Source organism: Citrus clementina, unplaced genomic scaffold (genome assembly GCF_000493195.1).
Source record: "Citrus clementina cultivar Clemenules unplaced genomic scaffold, Citrus_clementina_v1.0 scaffold_3, whole genome shotgun sequence".
Lineage (NCBI taxonomy): Eukaryota > Viridiplantae > Streptophyta > Magnoliopsida > Sapindales > Rutaceae > Citrus > Citrus x clementina.
In genome coordinates, this window is record NW_006262339.1 from 18,447,991 (window position 1) to 18,474,330 (window position 26,340).

General features: G+C 37.2%; 2 protein-coding genes and 1 pseudogene across 2 annotated transcripts; 2 read left to right on the forward strand and 1 right to left on the reverse strand.

Annotated features, from left to right (window-relative positions):
* Positions 1 to 16,212: 16,212 nt before the first annotated feature.
* Positions 16,213 to 17,623, reverse strand: LOC18049577 (chlorophyllase-1, chloroplastic). Its single transcript, XM_006441400.2, has 2 exons — positions 17,275 to 17,623; positions 16,213 to 17,144 (listed from the first exon to the last, which is right to left on the reverse strand). Exons 1-2 carry the CDS (start codon positions 17,560 to 17,562, stop codon positions 16,443 to 16,445), a joined length of 990 nt encoding a protein of 329 aa, XP_006441463.1. The 5' UTR covers positions 17,563 to 17,623; the 3' UTR covers positions 16,213 to 16,442.
* A 1,471-nt stretch (positions 17,624 to 19,094) lies between these two features.
* On the forward strand, positions 19,095 to 19,711 carry LOC18049578 (annotated as a pseudogene).
* A 3,027-nt stretch (positions 19,712 to 22,738) lies between these two features.
* On the forward strand, positions 22,739 to 23,691 carry LOC18049579 (21 kDa seed protein). The gene has a single exon (XM_006441402.2). The coding sequence runs from the start codon at positions 22,839 to 22,841 to the stop codon at positions 23,508 to 23,510; it is 672 nt and encodes a 223-aa protein (XP_006441465.1). The 5' UTR covers positions 22,739 to 22,838; the 3' UTR covers positions 23,511 to 23,691.
* The last annotated feature ends 2,649 nt before the right edge of the window (positions 23,692 to 26,340 follow it).

Here is a 26,340-nt window from a genome sequence, read left to right on the forward strand (position 1 = left end):
GGGTTATCAAAACTTGTCTCTGAAGCTGCTTTCGTTCGAGGAAGCCAAGTGCTAGGCATTATTCCAAAAGCCTTAAAACCTTTAGGATGTTTACCAGACTCACCAACTGGAGAAGAGTTAGTTGTCTCAAGTATGCAAGAAAGAATATCTGAAATGTTAAATCATGATGACACTTTCATTTTCTTGCCAGGAGACCTTGCAACTTTGGAAGCACTAATTACATTTGCTTCTTGGGCCCATTTGAATATCCATAAAAAACCCATCGGTTTGTTAAATGTTAATAACTTTTATTATGGCTTAATAACTATTAGTTAATTTTATAATCAAATGCTACTGATGCCAATGTGCAAGTATACATAACAAGTAATAAAATAATGAATATTCAAGATCGTCTCCACAAGGATTGATGTCACTTGAAATGCTATAGCAATCACAATAGTGCAAACTAACTTTAGTCCGAAGTTAACAAATGTAAACTAGGCTCTATCGAAATTGATGATTGTGGGAGAATAAACTAAAAAAATACCGTAATGAAATAAACTAAATTAAATACGTCTAAGATTCAATTGAATGATCAAACTCTCCTTATGGGCTGATTGCTTTTCATCAAGTTAACACCAGTTGTTAGAGCAAGTGCTGCAGCACTGGGCAGAATTAATCTGCATCCTCAGCTGTCACGTATTGGAACTCTCATACCCTTAAATATATTAGCAATGACCAGTTGCTATTCTACTTATGATATGGCCTTATAACCCTTTAATCTCTCCACCTTACAAGGTGAGTACCTATGTCTAGTGTGTCACAAATCTTAACTTCAAGTATAGCCCTTATTAGATTCAAGATAACTTAATCCAGGAAACTTAAATTAAGATCAAGTAATACTCTAATAATATCCGCTAAGATGTGCTCTTTTGCGGCTCTATCTTAACTTGAACTATTAAATGGGTGGTCAACTGAAATAATAACTACTAGAGTAAAATGCTACAGCAATGACATAACAACACATAAGAACAATCAAGAACCCATTAGATTGTTTGTCACTCAACTACAAGCAAATCTAGTTCATATTCTGAATGAGAAAAACAAACATCAATATATTCTTCACGGGATACATCAGAACGATCAAAGAAAGAAGAAAAATATAAGTTGAGAACGGCAAAATGCAAATCCACATAACTCTGCAGGTTTCCTGAATGCTCCTGAAGCCGTCCTCTTCAAGCCTGATCTTCTTCTCCCGTTTTCTCTAATGTATTAATGATAATTCCTTTTGCCGCCGTTTTATGTGGCCTCCCTTTTGTACTGCAAACTAGGATAAATAAAAGTCTGTGGGCGTGCATGAGTTAAATTAGGAAACACACAGATCGCAAATCTGCAGTTGACTCGCGCTTAAGTTTTGTCCCTTAGTGCTCTCAGATTGCTACAACACTGGTTGCTCTAACAATAGCTACAACACTACACTGTTCCTGATTGTGCTTTCTTCTTTTGCTGTCATCTTCTTTCCTCCTCTTGCTAGTCTAATGTCTCAGCATCCCTTCATGAATTAAGAATTTCTGAAAACCTATAATTATGCACATGTTTTGAGCATAAATTAATTTGATTCAACTAAAATTTATTAAGGCTTAACTAAAATGAATGTTTATGCAAAATATAACCAAAATGTAATAAAAACACCTTATTCGCTCTCTAAATGATTTTGATTTATGTTTAGAATTGATGTAATAACTCCCATTTCATAGATTTATCACACCCCCAAACTTAAACCTTTACTTGTCCTCAAGTAATGACAACATACTAACACTTCACGCAAACAATCATGCAACACAACTTTAGCTCTTTTATCAAATTTATAAGGATTCTTCCACCTTTAGATCACAATCCCAATCATAGAAAGTGATCATAGTAAATCAGTTCTAGACTTAAGCTTCCTTCTGTCCACAACGTGTGTGTGATACTTTGATTGAATTCCAGAAATGCTATAACATCACCAAGAGATTGCATGTAATTCAGCAGTAACAAAATTTCATTCATATATGGGGTAGCATAAATTTCACATACTCAAACTGTGCTGATTTTAAGATTGAAAACTTGAGAGTATTCAACCTCCTTAGTTCAATATTTATTTTTCATGTGCATGTCAATCAATTGTAATGATGACACTTAATTACTCAAACCTTGCACAGATCAAAGTTGTTGTATCAATATCTGTAATATAATCTTATCTAGAGATATCTTTTACTCAAGGCTGAACATGGGGCTCATGAACATACTTGGCTACTCAATGCCTTAGACAGAGGACTTTCTTGTATTATTGTCTTACTTTTTTTTTAACACAAAATGCTACAACATTGCTTATAACTCTTGTTACCTTTGAACATAACTCTGCATATGGGGTAAATACTCAAATTTGGTTACTCGGCAACTTGAGCTATTGGAACAGAGTTTATTTCATAGATATCACAGTCAATCAAACTTGCTTTTCTCCCCAAACTTAAGATCTTTTCTATTCTTTTGGCTCTGCTCTAGCAATCTCATACAACTCAACAAAAGTCTAAGTGTCGGGACAGAATTTCTACCTCCATCTATAACTATCTCTACTTGGCATCTCACAAATACTGAATAACACTCAATTTATCTTCATTAGGTTTTCAAATCCATACACAAATATTAGATAACAGAGCTTAACACAACACACAACACAAGCATAAACACATGTACTCAGAAACACAACCCCCCCAAATTTGAGAGGTGATGTGTCCTCACAAGCATATACAACGAAGTCACTCAATTTGACAAGGACATGGAAGACATTAGAAAATACCACACAAATTGAAAAACATAATGAAAGAAAAGTTTTTTTTTACTATGAAATAGATTGGCTAGCAAGAAGGGAATACTTCCATGTGGTTGGTATTGCTGCAACATTACGGGATGATATCAGTGCTTCTTGGATGCACTGCACAGCTTACCATTTCGTTAAACTTGTGGGGAAGTAGCTGACAACATTTTTGTCTTTTTCTTTACTGGGCTGGTGAAAGGAGTTGCGACTGGGGTAGCTTGCATGGTTAACACCGATCTGGTCTGTTTTGGTTCTGTCGAGGCTGCTGTGACAGTGCCTCTAGAAGTACTGCCCTTTCTTTTGCTAGATTGTCGCGGACTAATACAAACAGGTTGGCCAGGAGTTTGTTGTGGAGGAGTTGGGGTTGATGCATTAGCTACTTGTCCCTCAGCTGTGATGGAAGTAATGATATCAAGTAGTTGTTTGGCTTCTACGGGTGTATGTGTAACTTTGGTTGCTACAGCAGCCAACTCTACATCGATTTGCTCCATTTCGTCTTCAGAGGCTGGAGGTGTTGCTAGTTTTTCCTTGCCCTTTCTCGAAAGAACTGGAATAGGGAGCTCCTCTTCAGGTTTCTCATCTTTCTCTTCTTGGATAATGTGCCTTTTCCTATTTTTGGAATGGGTCTTAATTGAGGTTCCTCACGTTCTTTCTCATAATCGTCCTCTGCCTCTGTGGGTGAGCTGTTAGTCACAGACTTGTCACCTTCTTCCTTAGGTTGATCAGATGGTTCAAAATCTTCTGATTTTACCTCAACTTGTGGTTCATCTATGGCATTGGCTTCTTCACTATATTCTGCTGGAGCACCTGTGGTGTTGGAGTCAAAATTGTACTGCTGGAGCAATGAATCAGAGAAATTTCGATGAGTGCTTTTCATGTAAAGAGCGAATTGGTGCAGTTGGTTGTCCAAGTATTGTAGATAGTTCCAAAACCGATCATTTTCTCTCTGCTAAGCCTCAGCATATTGATTTATACTAGTGCTTAATGCCTGGATTGTCTGTTCTAAACCAATAGCTCGTCTTGCTCCTATTACAACAGCTGGTTCAGTTGTCGTTCCAGCACTCTCACCAGCAATTCTCTCAATGGTACGTGCAATAAGGGCAACATCATTCTTAACACGTTCATCTTTCGCGTTAAGACAAACACCAGATACTACACAAATGCTGGTGATGAGTGAAGAAAATAGCAACGCAGCAGCTTTGTGATTCTTTACGGCACAATCTTTGATTTCTTTTTCGATGATGCTGCCCACATCTATGGGAAGCCCTCGAACAATGGCATATAACAACACCAACCTTTCTTGTGAAACCGTAGTTGTGTGAGTAGTTGGCATAAGCCTAGATTTCAGAAATTTCATCTATACCTTAACAATAGGTTTCAAATCTATCCTATTAACTACACGCCCTTCCTCATTAGCCCATGATGCCCCTTCTATTATAAGAGTTGTGAATATGGTGTTCCATTTTTTCGGGGTCAATTTATCAAGCAACTTGGCATAGTCACAATTAATTTCAGCAGGTAAATTATAAAAAGCATTTATAACTCCGGAGTATAATGGAACAAGTTTGTTTCTTACCCAGATGTTGTGCTGATCAGGGCTTACCAAATTGGCATAAAATTCCTTGACTACTGGTAGTATAGGATCTCGAGGGTAGGTGCAAAACTCTAACCATCCACGCTTTGCTGTAGCATTGTGTATTGTTTGCACAATTCCGGTGAGTTGTTCTGGAAATTGAAACCCTTTTTTCTTCCAGAATCTTACACGTTTAAATGAATTCTTCATATTTTTCTTCGGCGTGGTAACTCTGGAAGCGTGAAGGATCTTTGAAGCAGCTGGCTGTTTTCTTATACCTTGGCATTGCTATAGCAGTAACAAATTGAGGCTAATATCCCTGAGAGTAAAATGAGAAGATGATGGTAAGAATTATTAGAGTTGTGCTTGCGAAGGAGAGGGGGAATAGTGCCGTAGGTCACTACGCACAGTGATTCCCTTTTATAGTTGAATTTAAGTGAAGATAAATCCGGTAAATAAAGATAAATTAGGGAAGAAAATATTTTGACTATAATGAGTATATCCCAAAAACATAGGCCAGCGAAATTAATGCATTAATTTAGGAGATTTTTTCTCAATTGCTATCCAAATCCATGCATCCATCTATCATAATTTATCTCCAACGGTAAGTGAAAAGCTCTAATTTTTAATTTACTGTAACAGTGGTTGTTGCAGCACCCATTTGCTTGCTCTAGCAACGGTTACATACTCCACTCCAATACCCTCTGACACATGGTTTGCCTCTGCACTCTGTCACCATACAACCTCACTTGTCAAAATGGAATTTAATTGCCACACATACTTCCTATGAAAACTAAGACCAATTCTAAAAATAATTAAAAATAAAGAGATCAAATGATAGCAAAAGTAAAGAGTTCAATAATGTGAAAGGATAAAACTAAATAACTAGAATTAAAGAATAAAATTAAATAAAATAGAAGAGAGGAAGAACCGTTAACAAAACCCAGAGAAGATCAAGCTTGGTTTGAGGTGGCTATCTCCACAATGGGTTGCCTCCCATTGAGCACTTGATTTAAGGTCCTTCAGCTTGACCTTCTTGAACTGCTCAGTAGCTGGGTTCTTTAAGGAGTAAAACCTCCTTTGAACAATCTGCCGCTTGGTGTATGTAATGCTTAACCTTGTGTCTATTAACTTTAAATTCTTGACTTGTTTGTTCATCAAGAAGATCAACGGCCCCATGAGGATAAAATTTTAACAACTTAAAAGGTCCAGATCAGACCATTGTGATTTTTGTTTTCCTGAAAATAATCTTAGTCTTGTATTGTGGAGCGGCACTAATTGACTAGGGCTGAATTGCATGTTTTGAATATGCTTGTCGTGCTAGTGTTTTGTCCTCTCTTTATAGATTCTTGCAGTTTCTTATGAAAATAGTCGTAATTCATCAAGCTCACAAAGTTGAAGCTTCATTTGCTCTGCTGCAGCATGAATATCCAAATTTAATTGCTTCAGTGCCCAGTGTGGTTTATACTCTAGCTCTAATGGCAAATGACAAGCCTTCCCATAAATAATTCGGTAAGGAGACATGCCAAGTGGAGTTTTGTATGCTGTTCTGTAGGCCTATAGGGAGTCATGTAACTGCAAAGACCAACCCTTCCTTGTTGGGATCACTACTTTTTCTAAGATCTTTTTAATTTCTTTGTTGGACACTTCAGCCTGACCATTGGATTGTGGGTGATATGTTGTTGCTACCTTATGTCTGACTCTATATTTTACTATAGGTGCAGCAAAGACTTTGTTGCAAAAATGAGTACCCTCATCACTAATAATTGGTCTAAGAGTGCCAAATCTGGAAAAAATATTTTTTTGAAGAAAACCACCACCGTTTTAGCATCATTGGTTGGTAATGCTGCAACTTCTACCCACTTGGAGACATAATCCACAGCGACAAGGATATAAAAGTTCCCAAAGGATGGTGGAAAAGATCCCATGAAATCTATTCCCCAGACATAAAAAATTTCCACTTCCAGAATGTTGGTCAATGACATTTCATGTCTTTCAGTTATGTTCCCTGTCCTTTGACACCTGTCACAACATTTAACAAATTCATAAGCATCTTTAAAAATAATAGGCTAGTAATAACCTTATTGCAGAACTTTAACATAAGTTCTGTGACCACCAAAATGTCCTCCATACACTGCAGCATGGCATGACTGTAGTATGTGGGGAATTTCTCCTTCTGAAGCACATCTTCGTATTACTTGATCTGAGCATAACTTATATAAATGTGGGTCATCCCACTGATAACTTCTAACATCATGAAGAAATTTCTTTTTCTTCTGAAACTTCAGCTCAGGTGGTAGCAACCCATTTACTAAGTAGTTAGCAAAATCTGCATACCATGGTGATCTTGATTGTTGCAACACCTGTGTTTGCTGTACTGCCAACAACTGTTCATCAGGAAAAGTTTCAATGATGTCCCTCCTTGTCAATGTACTTGTGTCTGCTTCCAGCTGTGACAGGTGGTCTGCTACTTGATTCTCAGTCCCCTTTCTATCTTTAATTTTCAGATCAAATTCCTGAAGTAATAAGATCCATCTGATTAATCTTAGTTTGGCATCCTTCTTTGAAATTAAGAATTTAATGGCTGCATGGTCTGTGTATGCAATCACTTTAGTACCCAGCAAGTAAGCTATGAATTGATCAAAAGCAAATACTACTGTTAGCAACTCTTTCTCTGTAGTGCTGTAATTGATTTGAGTTTGAGTAAGAGTTTTGCTTACATAGTAAATGGAGTGAAAAACCTTATCCTTTCTTTGCCCTAATACTGCTCTCACAAAATAATCACTAGCATCATACATCAGTTCAAATGGTAGAGTCTAGTCTGGAGATATAACCACTGGTGCAGTGATCAGAGCTTTCTCTAATTCTCCAAATGCTTGGAGACAACCTTTATCAAAGTGAAAAGGTTTGTCATGTTCCAGCAATGAGCATAATGGTTTAGCTACCATGGAGAAATCCTTAATGAATCTTCTGTAAAATCCAACATGACCCAAAAAACTCCTAATACCCTTCATTGAAGTGGGGGGTGGCAGTTTATCAATTACCTCTATCTTGACTTTGTCTACCTCAATGCCTTTCTTGGACACCTTATGACCCAACATTATTCCTTCTTGCACCATGAAATGTGACTTTTCCCAATTGAGTACTAAGTTAGTCATCTCACATCTTTTAAGAACTTTTTCCAAGTTGTATAAACAATCATTGTATGTCTCTCCAAAAACTGAGGAGTCATCCATGAAAACTTCTAAAGTCTGCTCTACCATATCAGAAAAAATAGACATCATGCATATCTGAAAGGTTACTAGAGCATTGCACAAACCAAAGGGCATTCTTCTGAAGGCAAATGTTCCATAAGGACAGGTAAATGTAGTATTCTCCTGATCCTCTTGAGCTATAGCAATTTGGTTGTAACCTGAATACCCATCTAGGAAACAATAGTACTGTTTTCCAGCAAGTCTGTCCAACATCTAATCTATGAATGGGAGTGGGAAGTGATATTTTTTTGTGGCTTTGTTGAGCTTCCTGTGATCCATACATACTCTCCATCCAGTCAATTTTGAAACAATCCATAGTAACATGGTGAGATGCAAGCCAATCCATGCCCAAAATGGCATCGAAATCTCGAATGTTTAAAATAATTAAATTTGCCACAAATTCATGCTCACCAAATCTAATCATACAATCTCGATACACACTCTCGCCAAGCAGTGACCCTCCAGTAAGTGTACTAACAACTAAACCATAATTCAGCTATTCAGGCTCTCTCTCTATATGCATAACAAAAGTACGAGAAACAAAAGAATGCGTGGATCCAGGATCAATAAGAATATAAGCATCATGGCCAAAGATAGATAATGTACCCATAATAACTTCTGGTGTAACACGAGCCTCTTGTTGTGTCAAGTCAAAGACTCGAGCCTGAGTACGAGGTCGACCAAGTTGACCTCTTTGACTTGAAACAGTGGCATGACTACCAGATATGGAACCCCGTGTCTGCATACCCCTTTGACCCTGAGCTGGTCCAAAGTGAGATTCATACTGTAGGGCTGTCCCTCGAGCAGAACTGTCACCCTAAGATAAAGTGGGGCAGAATCTCTTAATATGTCTAGGTTGCCCACATAAATAACACACCTTGTCTCCAATACGGCATTGGCCTTGATGGTTCCTACCACACGAAGGGCAAGAGGTCTGTTGTATACTACTACGGTGTCCTCCGCTATTTCTGTCATATTGTCCCTGAGTTCTAACATTACTCCCCACTGATGGTTGTACTGAACTGTGACTAACAGCCTGTCTTTGATCTCTCGTGAAGCCCGTACTCTGACTCTTTTGGACGCCAGCAAAGTAATTTGTATGGGAGCCTCTCTTCAATGGCCTACTACTCGAACCACCGTCTGTCCAACTCTGACTACGTTTTTGTTTCAGTGCTTGAACTCTGCGTCCCTCTGAAATACTATGATGTACTCTTCGGGCTGCCTCAACTACCTCTCCAACCTCAGTATATCGCGATGCGGTCATGGTGATGTGAATCTCAAATCGAAGAACCTCCTCAAACCGTCTGCATCTCTCTCTCTCATCACCAACTACAGATGTAGTAAATCTAGAGAGGTCCAAAAGTTTCTTTTCATACTCCCCAACTGTCATAGATCCTTGAACCAACCAAAGGAATTCACTCCGCTTAATATCCTAATACACAGCTGGAAAATAATGATCGTAGAATTCCTTACGGAAAATAGCCCATGTAAGCGCAACATGTCCTTAGTATCTACGTTCCACTATTTTCCACTAATGATAAGCCCTATCCCCGAGTAAAAAAGTGGCAATTGAAAGTCTATCATCATCTGAGCATCTCATTACACAAAAATATGTTCTAATTTAACAAGCCACGACTCTGCCTCAGGTGGATCTCCAGAACCATTAAAACTCTTTGCCCTTAAACTTCGTACACGCTCGATAGTATTTACATGACCGACGTGCGGATGAGTCTGATTCTGTACCACTATAGCCACAATCTGAGCTAGTCTATCAATTGACTGCTCAATGTTCGTAGCATTTCCCAGTCCCTGTTGTACAACCTCATGTGTTGAAGACTCAACTATTCCCTCGTTTATGGGATCACTTTCCCCTGCAGGTACATCTTCTGCAGTCAACCCAACTACTAGACTAGTACAGCCACGGCCACGTCCGCGCCCCAACTGAAACGACCCGCCCCGAATCCCCAGGACGAATCTATCTAATCTCGCCTAATCGAATTAATAATAGTTTTGATATCTAAGAATTCTATCAAAAATTCGACAGAGTCTCCTATATAATTATGACATCCCCAAACCTACAATTTATTCAATTAACACTCCCAAAAATAATACAATATCTAATCAACCTCCACAACCAACTTCCTCAATTTAAATATCAGTATCCTTCAAACATATAATGTCAAGAATACAATAATTTATCCTTAATCACAAATAAGTAATAAATTATACAATTCAAAATATCCCAACAAAACATCTATGATTCCTAACACCATCACGTGGCTATAATTTCAATCTAACCATCGTTGCTGGGTTAACTGTTGTACAAATCTCCTGTGGGGGGGGGGGGGGGGGGGGGAAAAAAAAAAAAAAGGGGGGGACATAAAAACCCAAGAAACCCCGGGGGGGGAAAAAGGTTTTTAAAAAAAAAAATTTTTTTAAAAGAATTTAACCTTTTCCAAATAATTTTCTTTAAAAATCCAAAAAACCTTACTAAACCTTTTTTATTTCAAACCTACCCCGGAATTACCAAATTACATAAATCTGCATAAAATCAATGAAATCTTAATACTTATGATATCAAATACTGAATACCAAAAATTATCACCAAACAAATACCTAAGGGAATAATCTCATCATATCCGGACCTCAATGGACGAGTAATCATGGAACCGTCATGCCCCGGAGCTACAACGGATAGACAGGAAAATGTCATCTCATATCTCATGTATCTCAACATCTGTATCTATGTAATCATCATACTGCATGCATAAGCCCCCAAAAGGCAAAAGCGCCCAAACACATGGCCCAAAGCCTCTACGTGTGTTCAGACGGGCCTCAAAGGCCTCTCATCTCATATCATATGTATCATTGTATTCATCTCATATTATCTGTATCTTTGTATCTGAAGGGGAAGGGTATTGTCCAATGATTTTCCAAACAACCTTTTATACACATGTACATAAACATATAATCACATCTAAAATCTCATTTCCTTTTTTTTCAACATATCTCAAATCCACTCAATTCTAATATCATGCATTTACTCAAAAAATGATAATAAAATCATTAATCAAACTCATTTTCAATAATAATAAATATTAGCACATAGAATAAAAATCAATTTTCTAGAAAATCATTAAATCGAAGCATTAAATACTTATTATCAAAACATGTTGTACTATATGGTAAAATCAGAATATACTATGAAAATAGGTTTTATATATTCCACTCACAATGACGATGTCGAGACTCGGTAGCACCAACGTCCGTGGGTTGATTTTGGCTCACAGGTCCTCCTAATTAAATAAACGACATAATGATTATCTGTATCATGAAATACGACTGATAGTACGAAATAAAGCTCAAAACCAAACTCCCGAATACATAAAATTTCAAAATTACCATTATGTCCAAAAATTACCAAAATGCCATTGACACCGAAATTTACCGAATTACCATCGGAATCATAATTTATCGAATCATCCTCAATATCTTAAATTGCCAAATTGTCCTCATTTCGGATAACAAAATTAATCACAAGTTTTGAATTTACGAAATTACCCTCGAATTGCGAAATTACCAAAATGCCCGCAATAATTTAAATTACCGAATTACCCTCAAAATCTCAAATTACCTCTCTATCTTAATCAAAAATTACCAAATTATCCACCATTTTCATAAATTACAAATTTACCCTAAATTTCTATGAAATTACCGCATTGCCTCTGCCGGTCAACGGTGACTGGACTTCAGTCAAAGACGACAGGAAGCTCTGGTCTAATAGTTCAAACCTCGGTGAGTCCAACGGTGCTGGCGGTGACCTCCTATGCGCGGCGACGGCGGTAGATCGAAGCTCCAAAATCCGTGAGTTTCCCAGTGGTCGTTTGCAGCCAAGACGCCGTCCCCGATGGTCGGTCAGAAAGTGATGAGTGTGAGTTGAGGAGCAAGATCCAGGTGGTGGCGTGGCTAAAAATCTGGCAGGATCAACGGCGACAAAAAAGGATTGAGCCGTGGATTTTCGAGCTTCAAACAGCGGCGTTCCGGTCAGCTTTCAATGACGATGACAGAGGGGATGTGACCGGCATCTCACAAGCTTCAGATTGGTACCAAGCTCGGCCGATGAGGTGGCCGGAATCGACGGCTGGAGCTGGGTCAAAGACACGGGTCGGATCTGAGTCAACTTCTCTCTCTCTCCTCTCTCGCGTGCCCCTCTCTCTTTCCTTTTTTGGAAACCAGCTCCCCCCCTTTTCATTTATAGAAATAATTGTAGGTTCTCAGAAAGTCTTAATTCATGAGGGGATGTTGAGACAATAGATGAGCAAGAGGAGGAAAGAAGATGGTCACAAAAGAAGAAAAGCACAATCGGGAATAATGCAGTGCTGTTAAGGATGTTAGAGCAACTTGTGCTGTAGCAAGCTGGGAGCAATGTGGGAGAAAACTTAGGCGTGGGTCAGCGCATGTTTCCTAATTTAACGCATGCACGCTCATGAATTTGTTTTTACCCTAATTTGCAATATAAAAGGAAGGCGTGCACCACATAGAAAGGCGGCAAGGGAATTATCATTAGAATAATTACAAGGAACAAAGAAGAAGATCGGAATTGAAGGCAACATTGGAGAATCGATCAGAATTATTTGGAATTGTCTTTCACCGTGCTCACTTATATTTATCTTCTTCCTTTAATTATTTTGATGTATTCCGAGATTAATATATTTATATTTATTTTTCTGTTTCAGAATATGAACTAAATTTACTTGTAGTTGAGTGACAAATAACCCAATGGGTTCTTGACTGTTCTTATATGTTGTTATAGTATTGTTGTAGCATTTTACTCTAGTAGTTCTTTAATGAATATAACTGTTATTTTGGTTGACCACCCATTTAATAGTTTCAGTTAAGATAGAGCAGCAAAAGGGCATGTCTTAGCGGATATTACTATAGTACTACTTGATCTTAAGTTGAGTTTCCTGTATTAAGTTATCTTGAATCCCATAAGGGCAATACTTGACGTTAGGATTTGTGACACACTAGCATAGTGTTTACCTTATAGGGTAGAGAGATTAAAGGTTATAATGCCGTACCATAAGTATATTAGCAACTGGTCATTGTTAATAGATTTAAAGGTATGAGACTTCCAACATGCGATAGCCGCGGATGCAGATTTATTTTGCTCAGTGCTACAGCACTTATTGTAACAATTGGTGCTAAATTGATAGACAACAGTCACCCCATTAGGAGAGTTTAATCATTCAACTACTATAATCTCAATTGAATCTTAGACACATTTAACTTAGTTTATTTCGTTACGGTGTTATTTTATTTAATTCTTTCACAACCTTTATTTAATTATTTCACAACCCTCGATTACTTTGGAAATTACTTTACAATTGTTTGTTTCGGTCCTAAGTTGAATTGCACTATTGTGATTGCTTTAACATTTTGATAACATCAATCCCTGTGGAGAGGATCTTGAATACTTATCACTTTATTACTTGTTGTGTATACTTGCACATTGGCATTGGTAGTAATTGCCTATACAAATCAACCAACAGCCACCGTATGGCGTTCGAGAGCTGGAAACTCAACGACACGGAACGCCGCTACACTATGCAAGAGAAGGAGATGATAGCCATTGTCTATTGCCTACGTTTGTGGCGACACTACTTGCTTGGCTCACACTTCGTGATCTTGACGTATAACGTAGCAACGAGCTACTTCCAAACACAAAAAAAGTTGAGCCCCAAGCAAGCTAGGTGGCAAGACTTTCTTGCGGAACTCGATTATAGGCTCAAGTACAAGCCTGGGAAAGCCAACGTTGTTGCGGATGCTCTAAGTCGTAAAGTAGAGTTGGTTGCACTTAGCATGAGCCAGCCAAAGTCCGATCTCGCCATACGCATCAAGGAAGGCCTCCAACAAGATCGTTAGCAAAAGATTTGTTGGAAAAGGTGCTTGAAGGAAAGACTAGACGATTTTGGCAGGAGGAAGGCATCCTCCTCACTAAGGGAGACCGACTATTTGTGCCGAGGTGGGGAAATTTGCGGCAAGAGGTGATCAAAGAGTGCCATGACTCGAAGTGGGCTAGCCACCCCGGAGTGGAGCGCACGACCACACTCGTCCAAGCCTCCTACTTTTGGCCACAGATGAGAGATGACATCGAGGCCTACGTACGGACATGTCTCGTGTGCTAACGAGACAAGGTAGCGTGCCAACTTCCGGCGAGACTATTGGAGCCTTTACCAATAGCATCAAGACCATAGGAAAGTGTCACTATGGACTTTATCTCGGCCTTACCCAAGTCCGAGGGGTGCGGAAGAATCATGGTGGTAGTCGACTGCTATAGCAAATATGCGACTTTCATTGCCACACCAACCGATTGCAAAGCGGATGAGGCTGCCGACCTATTCATCAAGCACATCATCAAGCTTTGGAGAGTTCCGAAGAGCATCGTGAGTGACCGGGATCCATGCTTCACCGGACGCTTTTGGACAGAGTTCTTCAAGATGTTGGGAACCGACCTCAAGTTCTCAACAAGCTTCCATCCGCAAACGGATGGACAAACTGAGCGCTTCACCAGACGCTTTTGGACGGAGCTCTTCAAGATGTTGGGAACCAACCTCAAGTTCTCAACAAGCTTCCATCCGCAAACGGATGGACAAACTGAGCGCATCAACAGCCTACTTGAGATGTATCTTAGGCATTATGTGAGCGCTCACCAGCGAGATTAGGCCAAGTTACTGGATGTTGCCCAATTCTCATATAACCTACAACGGAGAGAGGCTATGGGCAAGAGTCTGTTCGAGATCATCGTGGGATTTCAACTGATGACGCCCAACGCCATAGCCTCGACCTATGGAGGAAAAAGCCCAACAGCCCACAAACTCGCTCGCGAATAGCATGAAGAAACGGATATCACGCGAGCATATCTTGACAAGGCCGCACGGAGAATGCAAAAGTGGGCTGACTCGAGGAGACACCACGTTGAGTACAAGGAAGGCGACCAAGTGATGGTGAAGCTCCTACCCCAACAGTTCAAGACGTTGCGGAAAGTCCACAAAGGGTTAGTGAGGCGATACGAAGGGCCTTTCGAAGTGGTTCGACGTGTGGGCAAAGTCTCCTACCAACTCCAACTTCCACCAAGACTCAAAATCCACCCGATCTTCCATGTGAGCTTGCTCAAGCCATACCACGGAGATGCGGGAGATCCAAGCCGAGAGAATCAAGACATTCCCTGACTGCCATTGTCACCGCATTTGACAAGGACGTGGAGTACATCCTTGCTGATCGAGTAATCCGAAGACGGGGCATACCGGCTTACAACGAGTACTTGGTGAAATGGAAGAGCCTCCCCGAGAGCGAAGCAACATGGGAGCGTAGAGACGACCTATGGCAATTCGCGGAACATGTGCAACTCTACAAGCACAACAACGCGACGAGGATGCCGCGGACATAGGTGGGGAGAATTGTTACGGGCCGCTCAAAACTCTACGATCGAAGGTTAATTTTCGCATGCGGGCTCGTTTAGCACTCAAGGCGAACACACTTAGAAGTGGGGTTGGCTTAGAAATGGGCCGCCAAGACAACTAAGTAGTCGTGGTGCGCTTAGCAACACAAGCCCGGCCCAAGATCTAGAACTCTCTACATATTGCACATACACTAGAACATTCTAGGACTCACCACTTGGGTCCCTAAATATTTTGCCACTTGTAGTAGAGCTCTCTAGAATTAAGCACTCCACCCCCTATAAATAGGAGTGAGCACCCATCATTTGCATCACCACCAACACACCACACAACACACCTAGCACACAAGCTCTCTTGTACAAGCACCCTTGTAATTATTCAAAGTGTATATAATACAATCATACTTGGCCAGCCCACTCTTGCTTCCCATAACATTTTCTACAAGTGCGTGTGTTTGGCTTGTTTGGGGAGTAATTAAGGCTTACTTGGCGACTCACGCGCTAAGGTCGCTCAAGTGCCGCACGGGATTTTGCTGCGGAAAATTATCATCCCGTGACAATATGCTACACAGCAATCGACATTATATTATGACGACATGTATGTATGTCAAGTATCAGGCCTCATTTGTTTTAATTATAGAAGAAATCCTCAATTTATGGTGAATGATATGTTCCTTTTATGTAATCTATACTCTTGTATAAATGGCATTTGAGCCTATCAGATTCAAAAGTGGATTTTATCACTTTTATCCTACTCTTTAAATATTGTCAACCATGTGCCATAAAACCTTCAAGAACTTCGAAAAAATTAGGTGGTTCCTGAATCTTCACAAAGGTACATGAAATTTGTAATAATAAATATCTCAACGGGATTTGCACGAAATTTTCAAGAATAGATATCTAAAGGGGACTTGCAGTGAAAATAAAAGTTCAAAACATCGATTTTCTCCCATTAAATTTATTTGGTAAATTCTCTTAAATTGTGCTGAACATGGGATGCCTAACCGATGATATATTATTTTTCAGGCTAACAACTGATCAGACTATCTTTAAAGTTCTTTATTTAATTAGCGAATTTACTAGAAATGGAAGCTTGAGAGACGTGAATACTAGTTTATTTTGAATGTAGAAGAAACTGCTGACAAAGAAACCAAATACAGTAATAAACAACATGATCATTACTTAAAAGGTCATCCTAAGCAAGGCTCATTATGTCCCGTTATTATATATTATTTAGTTTTTCTAAGCTTTCCCTCATTTCTGAGAAGTTTACCTCCCAAAATGGAAAGTGCATATGAGTCAAATGGGTAGGTGCAGTGGTTAAGCTTTTGCACGAGCTGCGGGAATGAACTCAACCTCATCAAGCTCTATCGGAGCAAGAGAAGGGTCTTTCAACATTGTCCTGAAATCCTCACAATCACCATCAAAATAGGCCTTCAAAAAAGCCGCAGCAATGCCAGCAACACATCTCCTCATGGGATCCCTTGGTTTCTTTCCATTCGTGCACAAAAGTTTTGAAATTGCCCAATTCTTTGGTCCCTGGGGATTATCATCTAAAATGTCCATGTGACCATAATCCTTAGCATCAAAATGAGCATGATCTGAATATGTACACCTCTTGAAAAATTGCTCATGGTTTTTGTTTTCCGGTGCACAAGGCTGCATGCACTTTGTCACACCACCGAGTCCGGTGCCAATTACAGTAACAGGAATTGAGAACTCGAATGAGTCATGACTGAGAATCGGGGGTTCAAGTTCACTATGAACGCTGGCTAACCCCGCAACTGGGTCTATGCCTACTAATGCTGAAATTTTAATGCTAACTGGAGGATTTGTTGCATAGCCAAGTGCCAGACCGAACGCTATTAGTCCTCCGCGACTGTGTCCCATAAGAGCAACGTAGTTTAGGTTAGCTTCAACATTTTCCGGGAGTTCTGATTGAAGGCCTGTTGATAACCAGTTGAGGACGTTTGCTGCATCGTTAACTTCTCCGTTTCCTTTCGGCGGCAGAAAATCGTATAACTATATAAGCATTCATTATGTTAGCTATCATATGCATTAATTTGTAAAAAATAATTAATATATAAAATGGTAAATAGATTAAACGGACGCCAACAGAAATAAGGTGAGACCAAGTCAAGTGAGCATGTACCTGAGGGGCAACAACGATGTATCCATGGGAAGCCAAGTGGTCTAAGAGATTGGAATAGCTTGTGTTGCTGAGAGCAGTGCCGTGGAAAAACAAAATAACTTCATATGTTCCTTTTTCTTCTGGATAAACAATATTCAACGGCTTTGGAGGAAAACTATTAAACCATGGTTTATTCACTGTCTTGAGTTTCGGGGAATAAGGTCCACTTGAAAAAACTGATAGTAAGGCCGTTGCCAAACCAGGCTTAGCTTCAACGGAGACGGGCTTGCTATCGGCTACTGCTGTCATTGTAGTCTAAATTGTTTGTGTGTTGAGTTTGTGCACGAATCTGATCTGAGAGAGCAAGAGCTTATTTATATTAAAGTTGATATGGTAAATTTTACTTAGGGCTGAAACTCCGGTCTAATTCATATTCATAAATAACTTTAAGACTTAAGAATTTTTCAAATCTTACATATTTAATTAGCATAAAATTTATTGTAAGGATATTATTAAGTAACATTATGATGTAACTTATATCAACTTAAAAATTATAATTAATGATCTAAAAAATAATTTAATTGGTTCTATTTTTTAATTATTAGTTACAATTTAATAGTTGATGCAAGGTGAACCATAATAATTGTAAACTGTTACCGAATTGTTCCGTTAACACGCCATCCAAGTACAAACCGACGCTTTTGCATAGTTTTTGTCGTGCGAATAATATTGAAGTGATCCATCAATTGTGCATTGATAATTTTTGGACGATAGCAAAAGGAAAATGCACTTGCAGACAAACTTACTTTCCATGATACAAACAAATCATCATGGAAAACTTCTGCTTTTGGACCACAGGTGGCGAGAAAAACATGGGCTTAGAGCTTTTTGGACGACAAACGTACTGTTCATGATAACCAAAGAAATCATCATGCAACACTTCTGCTTTTGGACCACAGGCAGCGAGGAAAACATGGACTTAGAACTTTTTGGCCCTTCATATTTTAGGATTATTATATCCTTTACTAAAAAAACAACTAAATTATATAAAAAAATTATAATAAAAATTTGCGAGATTAAATAAATATTTATAATTATTAGATAAATCATAACAATCATGCACTAATCTTAGTTTTTTTTAGCTTTAAAATTCGTTTACCACCTATCCTTTAATGATAATATATAATTAGAATTTATTTTCATCAAGATCGTACACAGAGTAAACGGGTTAAGATTCTCTTACGATCTAAAATCGTAGTATATATCTATGACATTTCTTTTATTCAAAACAACCATTAGGTAGAAGGGTTAAGTGGGATCACTCACCTATAAATTAATTAAAAAATAAAAAACTAGCAAAAGCAACAACATAACAAAAGGAGTCAAATTTAAGAAACAAACTAAGGCCAAATCCTTACAATAGAAGACCAAGAGAAGCAGATCACTAAGCTCAACAAATTATGACATTTTCTTAAATGGAAAAAAGTAAAAAAAGAGCATAATGATTATTTAGTAATTGAGAAATTCTAAAATGCATGACAAGCATCATGTGAGCCAAGAAGGTCATTGCTCATGGTGCATTGCTCTTTGTACATTTATTCTACTGCCCAGTTTTGAGACTATTGCAAGTAGATGGCCAAAATTATTTTATTTGTAAAATACCCTTACATTTTTGTTTTGTTTGGTTGTCGTTTAGCCAGTTGGGGGCATTATTGATATTTTACAATGTTATTAGAGATTTACTATTTTATTGCTTTTAGCATAGTGACTTATCAATTTGAATGGGTCAAGTTCCTTTTTCTCTCGTTTTATTTCTTCTCTCTCTTTAATTTTCTCTCTCCTAAGTCTAGGTTCTTTCCCTTTGTCTAGACACCAAAACTCTCTGAATGGCTGATGTTCTGAACTGCACCAGTGAAGATGGCTGCTCCAGCTACCTCGGCCAACTTCATGGGGATGAAGCTGCAGTTGCTTGTGGAAGCATTGAAAGCTATTGACGCTATTCAGTTCTACAAGACAGCATTTGGTGCTGTGGAGATCAGTCGCATTATGGAAACTAAACGAAAGGCTGAAAAGGAGCTCAACTCGAGATTATCGGCTCCACATTTCTTGTCTCTAACTTTTCCAATGATTCTGCTGCAGCTAAGAATATGGGAATCAGATGCGTCCTCTGGTAGGAGATTGATGACGTTGAGGCTGCCCTCACCAAGGTTGTGAGTGCTACAGTTGTTGTTGAGGGTAAGCTTGCTGAAGGCGACGGCGCGTGTTGTAGTGGGCGGCTGGGCGCGTGGGAAAGGTCGAGGATTCTTGTGGTTTCACATGGCTCATTTGCTCTCTGGTCAAGAAGTGCGCTGACGTGGAAGCGTTTGAGTGGCTTGATATGTTCTTTAGATATTGATCTACGACCACATAACTCTCTTTTCCCGTTCATCTTTAAGGCTTTGGGCTAGGCGATGTATAGTTATAGGCTTGATGATGTTGCTCAATGTTGATGAATGTTTATCATGATAAAGATTGTTTTTGATTAATTTTGAAGAAATCGACTAGACTTAAAAAAAAAATTGAATGGGTGATGATGGGATTGGTTGGAGTTGCTATTTCTTCAAATTTTTATTTTTTTAGGATTTTAAGGAAATATATTAATAATTTAAAGAGGATAAAATAATTATTTTAGTTACTTTGGACATTGGAAATATTTGGAAATGATTGTGATTTTCGCGCCAAGAATCTCACTGGCACCAGAGATAATATTGTTTTTTAAAAGTTAACTACCAGTCAAGAGAAAATTTAACTAATAGTAGAGGATTTTTTACAAATAAAATGATTTTGGCCATCTACTTGCAACAGCCTCAAACCTCAGGAGAGATTTTTAAAAATTACCCATTTACTAATTGCCACCCTTATACTATCATAATTGGTTGAAAACATACCCTAAATAAGGAATGAATAGAAAGGAGCAATCCTCCAATAATATCCAAGATGTCTGTCATATAATAACTAAAACATTTGAACAATGCAGTGACATAAGGGCGATGGCAAAATATATTACTGTTCACACTATAGCACACCAAAATGACACTGTTCACGTACAGTATTTTCGTTTTTGTGGCCTTGATGTCACTGTAGTGTTCAAAAAATCATTTTTTCTTTCTAGATACTTAAGTTGCAAGACGTTTCCAATTAAAATGATATAAGGACTGAAGAAGTGTAAAGTCAAAGATGTCAAAAAAATGCTCAAGTGAGACATTTTGGAATAAGTAATAACAAAGCCACAAAACTTGTGCAAGTATCCTAATACAAATCAAATTAGCACCTTCAATAATGCTGTGATTACGTATTTGTGATACTAAGTAGAGACACTCGCTGATTTGTAATCAATTATTTATAATATTAAATGATTTGGTCATTAATTATTAACAAAAAATTTTCAATTCGAAACTCAAATTCGGGATTATGTATAAGAGGAGTTTACAATATTATAATTGGACCTTTTCAACGCTGTAAATGAGTATAAGATTTATAAAAACAGTGAAAAAGATAGTTTACAATAATGTAAATTTGTTCTAGATTTAAATTCTAAACCTCAAACTAACCCTAATTATTAATATGTGGTTTTCATAGCCCTGTTAATTGATGAAACATAAAATATCACATCAGCGAGGATCACAAAAAAGGCATATAATAGTACTCTTCGATGATTAGTGCTCAAAGCATGCATCCTCTTACAAAATATAGTATTTTTCCTTGTTATTAATAGTTCAATTGGCGGAGTATATTTATCAATTAGTGGACGATTAAGTCACGAGTTACTTATTGCCGATTGGATAAGTAACCACCAAATCTGGATAAGTAACCACCAACTCTGGATAAGTAACCACCAACTCTGTGGCGAGATTAAGTCACGAGTTACTTATTTTTATTATCTCTGTTTGTCAATTTTCTTTGCATATTCTGTGTATTTACAAGTTGTGATGTCTATGGTTTTGTTATTTCGCACGTTAAAGTGCTGATGCATACTGCATACATATATTCGAATGTGGACCATTATACAAACTAATAATTCTCTGAAGTCGCTCTCATCCAAATGAATTGGAGTATCAGATACAAATAATTGTAATAAGATACGCATGATGAATACTTTGTATAAGATACAATAATTTGGTAGTTGAATTTACACACTGAGTTGAGTTGTGACCTATCTTCTCATAATTTTTGTGTTATGTACATATTTATAATTTGTACCTTTAAGTTTTAATTACTTTTATGGTACATTTACTAATTGATCATCAGAGTAGATTTGAATTAAAATGGATTAGAATAGGAATGATAAATAAGAATAAAAATAAATTATTTACTTCAATTATAGGAATCAGAAATGAAATGAGTTTATTCTCATTTATGTGTTTAACTTATTAAAATACCCTAAGTTTATCATTGCCATTATTTTATTATTTATTATAATAATTTTCATTATTATTATTAAAAATTATTGCTAATAATAATAACCATAATAATTATAATAATAATAACAATAATATAATTTTCTCTCTATCCTTTTGTTTTTCGCTATTTTTTCTGTCTTTTGGCATTTTTTAGGCTTTTTCTCCTCTTCTTGTCGTTTATTCTTATTCTGTTTCTTCTTTGCCTCTTTTTTTTTTTTTTTGATATTAATCACGAGGTATCCTGGGGAGGGCCCCAACTGTGGGAAGCACCTTTAAGCCCGTACCACAATCCAGACTAGAAGTCCCCGCTCGAACCGAGAGGCACAGGTTCTCCCAACAAAGGCGACTTCCCTGCAACTCGAACTGGGGAGCAAACCCAGTTAAGCTACATAAGAGGACTCCATTACCAGTGGAGCCAACACTTTGTTGGTTCTTTGCCTCTTTTTCTTCGTTACTTCTTCTTCTTCTCATTTTTTAATTTCTGTTTTCATTTTTTATTTTTCTCTTCTTTATTTCTTCCTCTTCTCTGTCTATTTCAACTTCAAATGAACAAATTAAAAACGCCGTCAGAGCTGCATGACGACCGAGAAAGCGATTAAGATGGTACTGCTCGATCACATTGGCGACTGCTGTTCTGATTTGTGCTGAAGCAATTTTGATTGCCGGAACAAAATAAATTATAAGTTTCGGGTTGCCGTGACTTTTAATTATTTTTTGTATTTTATATTTTTAATATTTAAATGAAAGATAAAGTTAAAATAATGAAATTTGGATGGGTACTTTAGGAAATTTCGGCAATGAAAGTCTGATTTAAGAATTAGATTCCATCCAAATCATATTCTCAATTTGATGCGGGTCAGATAGAAGGCTGAATCACACATGAATGCAAGTTCGACACCAAAAATTAATTTGAATAAATAAACGAAATAAAAATATCGTTATCATGCATGAGTTTGAGATAAATGTTAAGAAATTGACAATTTGAATAAAGAAAATAAGAAAAAAGAGACTCAATCATGCATGAGCTTTGCTTGGAGCTACTTGAAAGACCTTGCACCTAAGCTACTCTAGCTCTCTATAAATTCTAACTCTTCTTCACCGAATGCAACGCGCATCAAACAGATATATAGCTTTGAAAACAACAAAATGAAGATTTCATTAGCAACAACACTCTCTTTCCTTATCCTTGCCTTGGCCTCAAACTCTTTGTTGGTCTTGGGCACCTCATCAGTTCCTGAACCTCTCCTTGATGTCCACGGAAACAAGGTCGAATCCACCCTTAAGTACTACATAGTCTCAGCCATCTGGGGAGCTGGCGGTGGTGGAGTTAGCCTACACGGTGGCAGAAACGGATATTGTCCGCTGGACGTTATCCAGTTACCTTCTGATATGCAAAATGGAATCGAATTAACACTGTCACCGTATAACAATTCTACAATTGTCCGAGAATCCACTGATCTCAACTTGAGATTCTCAGTGTTGCTATCTGGACGTGACTATTGTAACGAACAACCGTTGTGGAAAGTTGATAATTATGACGCGGCATCAGGCAAATGGTTTATAACAACCGGGGGACTTGATGGTCACCCTGGAGCTGAAACTTTGCTAAATTGGTTTAAGCTTGAGAAAATTGGAAATTTTCCAGGTATATACAAAATCGTTCATTGTCCATCCGTTTGCGAGTCTTGTGTCAAACTCTGCAACAACGTTGGCCGTTCGTTTGAGGATGGCGTTCGACGTCTGGTTCTGGTTCGTGATGATGAGCCGGCATTTCCTGTTGTGTTAATTCCCGCTACAGAAAGATCAACGTCTGTGTAATCAATGTACCCTAACCAGCTAGCGGTATTATTATTCTAAATAACGGACCAGGCTAGCTGCTCTTTAATCTCTAGGATTAAAATTATGAATAAGTACCCTGTGATCCTTTCGGGGTTAATAAATTCTACTGTTGGTGTATACCTTATGAAAATCGAAATCAAGTGTTCTTTGTTTTGATTCACTGCTTCTTTTTTCTTTTCTTCTTTTTGGAATTCTGTTTCTTGCCATTAATGGTGATCATTAATTAGAGGTTAAAGCCACGTCTTGATACTGATCATCGCAAGCTTGAATAAGAGTGGAAAATGCAAAAAGTCAGGTGATTGATTATTTTGCCGACTAATGTTTTAATGGATAAGCACCGACAAACTCTGTGGCAAAGATTAAATCACGAGTTTCTTATTGTTACATATGCGTGTGTGTACAGTGGCGAAGCTCGCATATTTTTTTGGGTGGACTATACTTTTTAAAAAAATGAAATTTATTTCTTAAAAAATTTGTTTTATACAAACGAAATTAAGCACACTACATAACCAAAAATCTAACCATAAAACTACAAAAAATATAATGTAAATAAGAAAAAAATTATCAAATATTAAATTTGTTTGTTTTTATTTTTTATAAATATTAAAAAAATAAATTTATAAATTATAATTTTTTTAAAAAAAAGCTAACCCGGGCCGCACCTTTAGCTTCGCCCCTGTGTGTGTATGTATGTATGTATGCATTTTATGTTAATAAATTTATCTTGTTTCTTGAGGTTTACTTTAAAAAAAAACTGCGCACAAAAGTATTAATAATTTGAAAGGGCGCGATTCCTCAAATTATGAGGGAAAACAAATTATTAATTAGCACAAAAATAAAAAATTGTGTGTGTGTGTGTGTGTGTGTACGCATATGTACAAGCGTTTACACGGCTAAGCTTTCAACTTCAATTTATTTTGAATTTTTTGCTTTATAGTTTCTTCAATCTTCAATTTAATCTCAGTTATTGATTAAGAAAAATTGATCATCAATGAATATAAAAATTATTTCACTCAGCTTTTACCAATCAACCATTGTTTTTAAAATTATTAAGAAGATAAAAAAAAATTCATCAATCCACCTTTTTTTTTTCCTTATTTTTGGAATAAAATGGAATAAGTTGAGGATTACAATTGTTTGAGACATATTTTAAAGATCATCATTGTATGAAGAGGGTAATCCACAATTTACCCCTCAAACAATTGCTGAAATTTAGCATTTGATCTCATAAATGAATAAAAGTAAAATTTACCTTACTCATGTCATTGCTTAAGAGATTTAAAATAACTTCAATTTTTTTTTTTTTTTTGACTTAGTGCTCTCACCTTCATATTTATGTGCATATTTAAGATTTCCTTGGATGAAAAGCAATGCTTCTTGTGGCTATAATATTTTGGGATGGAAGAGCGTAAAATAAGGATAGATAACTTTCTCTTTAATTCCTAGGGTCTATGCTAGTTTTAGTCTTTGTATTTTCAAAAAATCATCCAAAACTTCTTGGTTGTTAGTCTCTCATAGTTGGATTTACTTTAATTAGATAAAATGGTAGTTTTGTTATAATAAAACTTAAAATTCAAATAAATTTTACGTGATACATTTTGAAACATATAGAAATAATAAGCGTAATTTAACAACCTAAGGGTACTTGACATTCTATTTGGGTAACCACTCGAATTCGAGTCTTGGGGAGGTAAGAACTAGTGCATATCATGTAGTAATCTTTATTTTTACCATATGTTATATTATAATAGCCAAAATTGAATAGGATAGTTTTACAATGTGAAGGGGGAGAGTGAGAGAAAGAAATGTTAGGACAATAATATCTTGGTGAAAACTATCACTTACAATTTAGGAACATTCATGTTGTATTGCCAAGAATCAATAATAAAAATATGCGAAAGCATATCTGAATCAATAATGCATGATTATTCTGTAAAGTCATAGTTAGCCTTCCAAATCAAAACTTTCTTCTAGAGAATCCTTTAATTTTCTTTGTACACTCTTTTTGATGATAGGATGTTGTTGTGCAAATTTTATTGAACTCGCAAGCGCACAAATCTATTGTAGAATAGACTAATGGTGACGAGTGTCGATCTTACGAGGAGATGGATTTTAATTGTGTATAAAATTAATTTTGTAAATGGGTGGTTGGATCTCTGGTGAAATTGATTTAGAATATTCTAAAACAAAAAAATATTTTCATACTTTTAAATTTTTATTATGATTTAGTAAAATATTTTCGTATTAGAAAAAAATTCTAATTTCTTATAGAGGTCATGACTCTTATTACATGATAAGGTAGTGTCATCTCACTCGCACATAAATGCCGCTCTAATATTACATTGAAGCTCATGAATTTAATTTATAATAAAACACCAACTCAATAATTACGAGTCATTTTAAGCTAATAATATTAGCTTACAAATATTCTTAGCCAATGTGTGATTTTTTCCTTTGCGTAGGACGCGCCAAACCTGGCAAGTGGCAGGTCATTATTGAACGGAGAAGGAGAAAGGGACTCTTGAACTTAGAAAATGGCAAGTCCTCTATTGTTAGGCCCACCACCTGTTCATGCCCCCACAAAATTCTTTTACCTACTGACGACTATTAGTGCGGAAACAAATCATTTTTATGTAAGTGGCTAGTTATTTTTCATTACCAGCTTTAATTAATGTCAAAAACGTCAAAACGTCAGATGATATATTGCCGATTGGATAAGTAACCACCAACTCTGTGGCGAAGATTAAGTCACGAGTTACTTATTTTTATTATCTCTGTTTGTCAATTTTTTTTTTTATTTTGTACATAT

Coding starts and splice junctions, on each gene's coding strand:
- LOC18049577 (XM_006441400.2), bottom strand. CDS start 17,562: ATGACAGCAGTAGCCGATAGCAAGCCCGTCTCCGTTGAAGCTAAGCCT. Junction 17,145..17,274: donor ACATCGTTGTTGCCCCTCAG/GTACATGCTCAC, acceptor ATGCTTATATAG/TTATACGATTTTCTGCCGCC.
- LOC18049579 (XM_006441402.2), top strand. CDS start 22,839: ATGAAGATTTCATTAGCAACAACACTCTCTTTCCTTATCCTTGCCTTG.